At 39.5% G+C, this 10,878-nt stretch overlaps 2 protein-coding genes across 20 annotated transcripts in view; one reads left to right on the plus strand and one right to left on the minus strand.

Annotated features, from left to right (window-relative positions):
* Nucleotides 1–9,675, plus strand: part of LOC113648616 (myosin heavy chain, clone 203-like) — a 34,289-nt gene extending 24,614 nt beyond the window's left edge. For all 4 annotated transcript variants that reach the window (XM_047818498.1, XM_047818499.1, XM_047818500.1 and 1 more), the window contains exons 5-12: nt 388–482; nt 1,459–1,629; nt 2,659–2,829; nt 4,168–4,395; nt 6,466–6,681; nt 7,004–7,219; nt 7,653–7,963; nt 8,610–9,675. In XM_047818498.1, the coding sequence (XP_047674454.1) occupies nt 388–482; nt 1,459–1,629; nt 2,659–2,829; nt 4,168–4,395; nt 6,466–6,681; nt 7,004–7,219; nt 7,653–7,937 (1,382 nt within the window). In that variant the 3' untranslated portion in view covers nt 7,938–7,963; nt 8,610–9,675. The remainder of the gene's footprint in view (nt 1–387; nt 483–1,458; nt 1,630–2,658; nt 2,830–4,167; nt 4,396–6,465; nt 6,682–7,003; nt 7,220–7,652; nt 7,964–8,609) is intronic.
* Nucleotides 1–10,878, minus strand: part of LOC113637378 (interaptin-like) — a 482,239-nt gene that overhangs the window by 81,886 nt on the left and 389,475 nt on the right. The gene's annotated exons all lie outside the window — the stretch shown is intronic.

Here is a 10,878-nt window from a genome sequence, read left to right on the forward strand (position 1 = left end):
CTCACTGACTCATTACTACGACTCTGAACATTGAGTGTTTTTATTGTGATTCTTTCCACATTAAACTCCACTGTAACTGTGCAGCAATCACATTAACAGTGTCTCCCTGTGACATCAGAACTACAGACACCTGAACTTTACAACACAACAACAATAACAGCAGAACTCTGGACTGGTTCATACTAAAGCCTTCACATTAAATACAGTGGAGTAAATACACAGCTCTTCTGTGGAGGGTTTAATAAATGTCCATTCAGCAACACCCTGTGTGTGTGTGTGTGTGTCTGTGTGTGTGTCTGTGTGTGTGTGTGTGTGTGTGTGTGTGTGTGTGTGTGTGTGTGTGTGTGTGTGTGTGTGTGTGTGTGTGTGTGTGTATGTATGTTGTAGATAAGCCTGATGTTCTTGTGTGGGTGATTCCACTGATACTGATTCTGCTCTGCTGCAGTGTTGGAGCAGGAATATTCCTACTGTATAGAAAACAGGTAAGAGTAACTGTGTGAGTGTGTGTGTGTGTGATCTGCTTCCTCCTTTAAACATGATGTATATTTTCTCGTTGTGTTTTAAACTGGGTTTTGTGTTTGGTTTCTGTTGGAGATTCCAGAAAAGAACAAGATCTTCCTGAAAGACTTTTTAGTGAAGAACAAACATAAAACCTTCTTTTCCTACAGGATATGATGTGATCTTTACACACATGTCTCCTGACACAGGATCTATCTTACCTCAAGTTATTTCTACTGCTTTTTGTATAGAAGGGAAAACACACACTGATGTTTCCAGACAAACACACACAGACTATAAAACATCACTGTTGTTACTGATGGTTTTGATAATGACCTCACACACTTCCCAGGTCTCAGGGGGATTAGTGGTGTGTAAGAGGAGAAGGGAAGCAGAAGGTTTCTCCAGATCTTCTCTCCTCTTACCTCCTGTTTAGATCTGAATTATATACACATCATTTGTTCTTTTCTGAATCAGTCCCTTTTTTCTTCAAGGTGCTGACAAGCTTCTAAACAACAAACTACAGATGACTCGTCAGATTTAAACTACAGACGACTCTTTATTCTGTTCATCAAATTCATCTGTAGTTTTATTTAAACATCTGAACTGTTGAAGTCGTATTTGATTCATTTCACTGCTGTGTGAAGGGAACAAACATGTTTTCATACAAAAGAGAGAAACTTTTAAACACATACAAAACTGTAACAGGGCCTCTGTCCTGTGGGGAGTAAAGAGGGAATCAGTAGGACAGACAGACGGAAAAAACTGTAAAAGCTTTTCAATTTTGTTTACAATAAAAAACATGCACACAAATTGTTGAGGAAAATGTTGAACAAATAGATAATGTCTAAGTCACTAAAGATGCTGTGGTGTGTGTGTGTGTGTGTGTGTGTGTGTGTGTGTGTGTGTGTGTGTGTGTGTGTGTGTGTGTGTGTGTGTGTGTGTGTGTGTGTGTAACAGTTGGAGAGGCGACAGCAACTAGTGGACCAGCTTGTACAGGAGGCTTTAGGAGGAACAGTGGATAAGATCAGAGAAGTGGAGAAGTCACTCGATCAGCTGCAGCAGCAGTACAACAACACTGTATATAAAGACAAGGTCACAGTGTTCTGCAGTGACAAGAGGAGACAGCTGGTATGTTTCTTATTTATTCTCTCTCTCTCTCTCTGTGTGTGTGTGTGTGTTTCCACATCGTCATCAGTAACATGCAGCCTGGCTGGAGGAAGAAACCCAAACTTCACCCCAGGAATTTTGTCAAGTAGCTGAAGGACGTCACTGACATCAGATGGAGCTTGTAGAGTTTTTACTGTGAGATCTAGAGTGGACTGGAACTCAGTGTCATCTGGAGTGAACACACACTGAACACACACTGAACACACACTGAACACACACTGCTCCTCCAGGCTACTAGGGGAATCAGGCTCTGCTGAGGAGGTTCTTGTTGGAGCAGAACGCTGTTCTGTCACTGTGTGTGTGTGAGAGTGTATGTGAACTGCTTGCTTCTTTGAACATGATGCATATTTTCTTGTTGTGTTTTAAGCTGGGTTTTGTGTTTGGTTTCTGTTGGAGATTCCAGAAAAGAATCAGTTTTCTGAATCAGTCCCTTTTTTCTTCAAGGTGCTGACAAGCTTCTAAACAACAAACTACAGATGACTCGTCAGATTTAAACTACAGACGACTCTTTATTCTGTTCATCAAATTCATCTGTAGTTTTATTTAAACATCTGAACTGTTGAAGTCGTATTTGATTCATTTCACTGCTGTGTGAAGGGAACAAACATGTTTTCATAAAAAAGAGAGAAACTTTTAAACACATACAAAACTGTAACAGGGCCTCTGTCCTGTGGGGAGTAAGGGGGGAATCAGTAGGACAGACAGACACACAGACAGACAGACAGACAGACAGACAGACAGACAGACAGACAGACAGACAGACAGATACTGTATATAGATAAATAGAAGCCATGAGCAGAAATGAGAGAGTGATTGTCAAACCTGTAAAAGCTTTTTCATTTTGTTTACAATAAAAAACATGCACACAAATTGTTGAGGAAATTTTGAACAAATAGATAAAGTCTAAGTCACTAAAGATGCTGCGGTGTGTGTGTGTGTGTGTGTGTGTGTGTGTGTGTGTGTGTGTGTGTGTGTGTGTGTGTAAAACAGTTATTGAATGGACTGCAACAAGTGGACAAGCTTGTACAGCAGGCTAAAGGAGGAAAAGAGGAGAAGATCAGAGAAGTGGAGAAGTCACTCAATCAGCTGCAGCAGCAGTACAACAACACTGAATATAAAGACAATCTCAAATTATTCTGCAGTGAAAAGAGGGAACAGCTGGTATGTTTCTTATTTATTTTCTCTCACTCTCACTCTTACACTTTATTCTGTTCATCTGTAGTTGTATTTAAACATCAGTAAACTGTGTAAGTCGTATTTGATTCATTTCACTGCTGTGTGAAGAGAAGAAACATGTTTAACACACAACTAGAAATGAAGCAGAATTCTGGGAGCTTGTATGAGCGTCTCTGGTAGGAAGCCCTGCTCTAGGGATTCAGTCTGATGAGATACGAAGGAACTGAGATCTACTTTAGCTGAGTTCGGTGAGTTAAACTGTGTTTCCACATCGTCATCAGTAACATGCAGCCTGGCTGGAGGAAGAAACCCAAACTTCACCCCAGGAATTTTGTCACATAGCTAGAACCAGTAGAAGTAATTTAGAACCAGTTCTTTCTTTTTTGACAACCAAACCAGGAAAAGTGGTTCTTAAGTAGCACCAAAACATTGCTGGTCTAGACTTAAGAACCGCTTGCGTCAGGGGCTGTGGGAGGGGCTACTGTTAGTGCATTTGATGATGTACATTAAGTATACTAATGTTTAATACACTTTTACTTTACCGTGATATGATCAATTATCAGCACACATGATAGTAGGTAGCTACATGCCAAGGCTAACTATTTTCTGTGTTAATGATAAAATAATATGTACTTTCTGGATTACAACCTCGGTTTATACAGATTACATGGTGCTGCATGTACACAGTGGATTTGCCGTGTTTTGGATGCCAGTGTAGGTTCACAAAGCCATGAGCATTAACAGTAAAGCAACATCCACCATTGTTGTGTTTGTGTTTGCCGCTGCTGTGCAAACATTGGTGGGAAACATGACCCGTATACGGTGACGTCAGACTCAGCTCTTTGACGGCTCTCTAACCGATGGAAAGGCAAACCGGTTCTTAGAAGGCTCGCCAGTGGAACCAACTTTGAACCAGCACCAGCACTAGCTCTGAACCAGCACTCGGTTCTTTAAGGTGGAAAAGAGGTATGGGTGAATCAGGCGCTGCTGAGGAGGTTCTTGCTGGAGCAGGACGCTGTTGTGACATCTGTACATCATGACCACCTTCATTAGGTCTAGTTTTTAGTTACTGTTACAAAAGATGAAAAAAATACAACACTAAACAAACTTTACTATAAGCAGAAATGTGCAGAAATACTGAAATCTGGTGGACTTCTGCAGGAGCTTTCATAAACACACACTATTCCATGTATCTTCTCACCAGAAGACCTCACACTGACACTGTTCAGAGAAATGATGGATAAAAATATAACGATTTAGTCACTAATGTGTGTGTGTGTGTGTGTGTGTGTGTTTGTGTGTGTGTGTGTGTATGTGTAACAGATAAAGTGGCGACTGCTACCTGCGTTAGAACCTTTACAGAAGCATGAAGAGTGGAAAAAGGAGGACACTGAGCATTTGGAGAAGGAGCTGAATCGGATGTTGAATCTGTACTGGAACTCTGAACATTTAAATGATGTCTTATTGCTCTGCTTTGAACATAGGTCACAGATTAGCTGGAACAGATTACAGTACAGCAAAGAAGAAGATCTTATGACCAAGAGAACAGAGGTATGTTTCCTGTTTGTTTACACACACACACACACACTCTTTCTCTCACACACTCACATACAGTACTATAAGAGCCAAAGATAATTTCTTATTATTATTTGAATATTGTAATTCTTGGTTTGAAATGTTTTAATGTTATTTTTTGGATACCACATGGCTAATTTCATGGGGCAAATTTATAAGGTGTAGGAAAGCAAGGCCAACAGGGGAAAACAGATGGATGATAGGTTCCATCACTGACCGTAATACAAGACCCCTTTCTACCACCAAGACAAGTTTATTTGTTAAAACAACTAGTTTTTTCTTTTCTTTTGATTTATGTTCAAAATAAATATCCTCACTTTACGTCCATCTCTCTTTGTTTCTTTTTACCTGTCAATGACGCAACATCACCGTATCTTCAGTAGTGGTGAAGTACCAAAGTGTTTTTACCACAACAAAATAGTCAATGATGAGCAATTGGACTGGTGAAATGAGGGTGGAATTATGAAATTAACATATGGAATTAACTTTCTGGAAAGATTTGGAGGTTGGAAGTTGGCAAGCTGAGTAGGTGGCATGGTGCGGTTTTCTCAGGAGTGGTGAAGCATTTAGACACACAGAACTCCAAACAGTAAGACAGTTGGATTGTGATGACGATGTTTTTATCAGTCTGTCAGCTTTAGAAATTTTTCCCTTTACACTGAGGTGGCAGTTTTGATCTACATATAAAAAAGACAGTGAGAAACAGAGTTGGTGGTAAAAGCAAAGAAGTAAAAATGATATTTATTTTGCTGCAGCTAAAGGTGTCTTCCAACAGTGCAGAGTGCCAAGTCTACACAGTGAAGAGGCACAGATTCAGCTCTCCCTTTTATACCCTAGGTGTGTGCTTGTGTAGCCTGGTATTTGTGTGTGTTAGTGTGTGTGTGTGTCTGTGTTTATGTGACCTCTCAGTCACTCCAGTAAGGATAGATCTTGCGTGCACCCACACTCCCCTTAGTTCCCATCTTTTTAACACGTAGAATGTTTAAGGCAGGGGTGTTTTATGGCAGGACCATTTGTTGTAGGACTGCTTATGGTAGGGACATTTGTTCCTGTTTTCTTTCTCTCCCTAAGCCTGACGCACAGAATTTACCATTAAAGTACAAAACATTCATGATTTTTAACATTTCCACTACAACACTATTCTTTATTTAATTAAACATCCCTGAACTTTCTAAGTAATATTTGATTCACTTTACTGCTATGTTTTTAGAAAAGAGATAAACATAAAAAAATATACAAAATTATAGCGGGACCTCTGTCCTGTGGAGAGTAAGGAGGGAATCAATAGTACAGACAGGGAACTGGAGACGATCAGAAATGAAGTGTCTCTCTGCCAAGGGGGATTAAAAGCTACTCTCTGTTCTCAGGACACACAGAGGACAGACTTTAAGCAGCTCCCAGTCCAGGTGGGATTCATCGTGTCTGATTACTGCTTCAGCTCTCTGTCTCCCTCTGGTGGTGAGAGCAGCTCTGTCCACAGCCTGGGTCACGTTTCTGCTTCCTGTCCGTAACAGAGTGAGGCTGAGCCTTTCCTAACACAGCAAAGTGTTATTAGTTTTTTCCATCCTTCATCCAAGCAGCTTAATGAGTCTTCACCTTTGTCCAAATGCTTCAAAGTGACAGAATCAGAGCACAAATCTTTTTCCTCAACAAACCCAAATGACTGGGACACTGTGGGTTCTCCTCTGGCTCAGAACGTGTTCTGTTGGTGTTCCAGTTCGACTGATGACTGAAAACTGATGATGATGAATTATTTATTGTAGAGATGAGTAAAGAAAATATGATGAAATCTGGTAGCAGTGCACTGGGACAACATGTCCAAGACCAAACTTTGTGTGGAGACACCTGCACATTTCTCCCACTCAGATCCCTGTTTCACTCAGTTTCATCTGGATTTCCCTTTTACTAACTGACACACTGAGCAGTGTCCAGAAAAGTGTTGAGTAAATAGATAACAACTAAAAAGATTGTGTGTGTGTGTGTGTGTGTGTGTGTGTGTGTGTGTGTGTGTGTGTGTGTGTGTGTGTGTGTGTGTGTGTGAGACAGTTGAACAGGAAACTGCTAATGGTGGAACAGCTTGTACAGCAGGCTAAAGCAGGGACAAAGAAGAAGATCACAGAAGCAGATAAAGCAATAGATGAGTTGGAGCAGCAGTACAACTACACTGAATATTCAAAACAGGTCTCAGTGCTCTGTGGTGTAAAGAGGATACAGCTGATCCAGCTGTATTGTGACAAAGGTCTAACAACTCAGGACAGTGAGGTACGTTTCTTATTTGTTCACACACACACTCGCAGAGCTCCACACAGTAAGACAGATGGATTGTGATGATGATGATGAGTCTACACTTTACGCTTCATCAGATTAATCTGTACTTTTATTTAAACATCTGTGTGAAAGGAGTAAACATGTTTTATAAACAAAAGATAAGCATAAAAAGATACAAAATTGTTTGGTTTTCAATTTATTTATTAGCTGCCAGATTGAAATTGTTTAGAAAAATGTTGAGTAAATCCATTGTGTCACTAAAGGTGTGTGTGTGTGTGTGTGTGTGTGTGTGTGTGTGTGTGTGTGTGTGTGACAGTTGAGCAAGAAACTGCAACATGTGGAAAAGCTTGTACAGAAGGCTAAAGCAGGGACAAAGGAGGAGAACAGAGAAGCAGCGGACGCAATAGATGAGTTGGAGCTGCAGTACAGCGACACTGAATATTCAAAACAGGTCTCAATGTTCTGTGATGTAAAGAGGAAAGAGCTGAACCCACTGTATAGTTACAAAGGTCTAAAACGTTGGAACAGACAGGTAAGTTTCTTATACACGCACACACATACACACACCCATACACACACAGTAAGACAAATAGTTTGTGATGATGAGTCTAACAGTCTGTCAGCTTAGAGATTTTTGCCTTTACATTTTATTCTGTTCATCAAATTCATCTGTAATTTTATTTAAACATCTGTGTGAAAGGAATAAACATGTTTTATAAACAATAGATAAGCATAAAGATACAAAACTGTAAGTTATTGTAAGGTTTTGTTTTCAATTTATTTATCAGCTGCCAGATTGAAATTGTTTAAAAATGTTGTCAATAGATAATGTCACTAAAGACCTGTGTGTGTGTGTGTGTGTGTGTGTGTGTGTGTGTGTGTGTGTGTGTGTGTGTGTGTGTGTGTGTGTGTGTGTGTGTGTGTGTGTGTGTGTGTGTGTGTGTGTGTGTGTGTGTGTTGAACAGTTGTACCATGAATTGAATGCTGTGGAACATATTGTAAAGCGGACTAAATTAAGACTGGAGAAGAATATCAGTAACGCTGAGGAGATGATCAGTAACGCTGAGGAGATGATCAGTAACGCTGAGGAGAAGATCAGTCACGCTGAGGAGATCAGTGAAGCTGAGGAGAAGATCAGTAAGCTGGAGCTGCAGTACTTCACCACTGAATATTCAGGACGTGTCTCATTGTTCTGCATGACAAAGAGAGCAGAGCTGTACTGGTGCAGACTACTACACAGTGATAAATAACAGATAACGACTGTGTAAATATAGAGGTATGTTTCTTGTTTGTTCTCTAGCTCTCTCTCTCTCACACACACACACACACACACACACACACACACACACACACACACACACACACACTCAGTATCACATTTATGTTTTTGTTACTTTAGTCAGATCTTTTTGGTTAGTCAGGTAGTAAAGTAAAGATGTAAGATTGTTTGACTTTACTGACTTTACTATCCAAACTAAACTAACTTCAAATACCTGACGAAAGTAAACAATCTGACTAACACAACTAACCTAAAAGTCTGACCTGCTTACCTAATTGACCAAATTAACCTTAACGACCTAACTGAGCTGAACACAACCTGACTAACCAAACTAGCCTAAAAACAAACCTAACAGTCTTGACTAAACAGTACAATCTTAATCACCTTAATATCCTAACTAGCCTAAGTTCCATAACTAACAGTAATGACCTAACTCACCTTACACTAAAATACCTGACTAACTAACCTACATGACCAACTAATCTAACCATTCAAAACTATTTTTCCTTTCCAAACTACACAACCTGACTAACCTTAACCCAACAACCAACCAGAAATGATACTCAGAGCTGTGTGTGTGTGTGTGTGTGTGTGTGTGTGTGTGTGTGTGTGTGTGTGTGTGTGTGTGTGTGTGATGGAGCAGGGTGAGAGCAGCAGGTATCAAGCTCCTTAGTGGTGGACGAGATGGAGAAACATCTGATCGAGATCAAGTGTTGTGGAGAGAAGAGAATGGGTTAAAAGACCAACACACACACACACACACACACACACAGAGATACACACACACACTTTAGGAGTGACAGAATACATAATCCGGACACATAAATTGTGGATCTGTTACAGTTGTCAAAAATCAAAGTAACCCAATTCCTGTAGAAAAAAAAAGTGTTCATGTGTTTGCTGTAAACGTCTTTAATGTTGTTTTGATTTTAATGATGTTTTTTTCTTGTGTTTAACATCTTGAACATTTTACGTTTGAAGAACAAAATGTTAAAGATCTGCTGCAGCTGTTACATCAATAATATGATTAATATGAACATGTTGAGTAACAAAGCTTCATGCTGTAACATGAATGTGGTGATTTTAGTTCAGTGCTTTTGAAGGTTTTTGTGATTTTACTGCAACCTTTTTTTTTTTACATTTATTTAAATAAACTAACCCATATTGTAGAGGTTATTGTAGAGGTTAACCACAGGAACTGAAGATGTTTTGAAGCTGTGATTTAATGTGCAGATGATAATAGAGAAGAGATTTTGGTGCTTTTCTTGTGGACAGAATGAAGCTCTAGACATAAGAAGTAACTAAATGAACAGACTGAGATGTTCCTGAGCCGTGTCTTCAGACTAACACTGTCAGGATGAAACTCTGCAGACGTTCTGAAGTTTCTCTCAGCAGATTTACTCTGAGCTTTGTTTCATGATGAACACAATTCACTTCATCTCTTCTCACTGGATTTGCTTGAGTAAAAAAAGCTTTTCTGTATTTTGTGTCGCAGAAACATTTCTGTGGTGTAAAAATGTTTGTGCTGCATGTTTTATAATAAAGGGCAGCGTCGCTGTTTTTATAGCTTCCACACTAACACACTTACAGCTACACAAACTTATACACAAACATATAAACTCTTATACACACACTTACAGCTGCATGTATCATTTACTCTGTATGTGCTTTTAAAGGCAGAATAAATAAAAGTGTCTTAGATCATTTTACATTTCTGTTGACTTAATTTCATCTAAATGTAATCACACACACACACACACACACACCTGTTGTTCCTCAGCAGCTTTTCCACAGGGTGATTGGGATAAATACAGAAAATCACAAATTTCACTCCCTCTGTAATCACTGCAGCTGTCAATCACTTCAGATCAGTGTGAGCTCACAGACTTCTGTCCTCTTGTGGAAAATCTGCTTATAATCAAAGCAGCACAAACTTTTTCTGGTTATCATGTGCTGCTTATTTAGAGAACTGACACGTTTAAACACTATGAGCAGCAGATCATCAGTGAAAATCAGACCATTGGCTGTAACCCATTCATCAGATTAATCACTGGACAGAAAAGGAGGAAAATATCTCAGTGTCTAGACTCATTACATGTAAACTAAAATGTTCCAAATGTTTTTTATTATTTTAATTTTGATGATTGTGGCCTAAATCTTAAAAACATTGGAAAGACATATCAAAACATATATTTCATTCAGAATATTTCATTTCGACTCTCCCAGTCAGGTTCAGTACACACTACCACACATGAGGAAGACTGCACACTCGACAGTTTCCCAGAAGACTCACTTGACACCTTCCATAAGGATGGTAAGCCACAGAGGATCAGTGCTGAAAGGGCTGTTCACAGAGTTCTGTATCAAAGCATATTTAAGTTGACTGGAAGGGCAAAGTGTGGTAGGAAAAGCCTTGAGAAGATTGTCAAGCGAAGCCGATTCAAGGACATGGGGGCGCTTCAGAAGGAGTGGACAGAGGATTGAGACTTAAAAGAGAAAAGGCTTGAAATATTTCAGTTCATGTGTAATCGTTCTAAAATTATTTGTAAGTTTCAATGTAATGAATGAAAAAAATTAATGTTTCCTTGATATTCTAATTTTTGAAATGCACCTGTATAGGAGAGAAAAATAAAGGCTTCTTCTTCATCTCCACACATGATCTCTGGAGCTCAGCCAGAGTGACCATCAGGTTCTTCATCAGATCTACTTTCTTTTTAAGACTCTTCTTGCTCGGTTTGGCCGGACAGTCAGCTCTAGAAAGAGTCCTGATTGTTCCAAACTTCTTCTACTGAGGATTCTGCAGGTCACTGTGCTCCTGGGAAGCATCAATGTAGCAGAAGTTTCTTGTAGCAGATCTGTAGCTCCACACAATCTTGACCTTTTGGGTTTTGTTCTGATCTGTTGTTCTGCTG

This window comes from Tachysurus fulvidraco, chromosome 9, assembly GCF_022655615.1.
Source record: "Tachysurus fulvidraco isolate hzauxx_2018 chromosome 9, HZAU_PFXX_2.0, whole genome shotgun sequence".
NCBI classification, from domain to species: domain Eukaryota; kingdom Metazoa; phylum Chordata; class Actinopteri; order Siluriformes; family Bagridae; genus Tachysurus; species Tachysurus fulvidraco.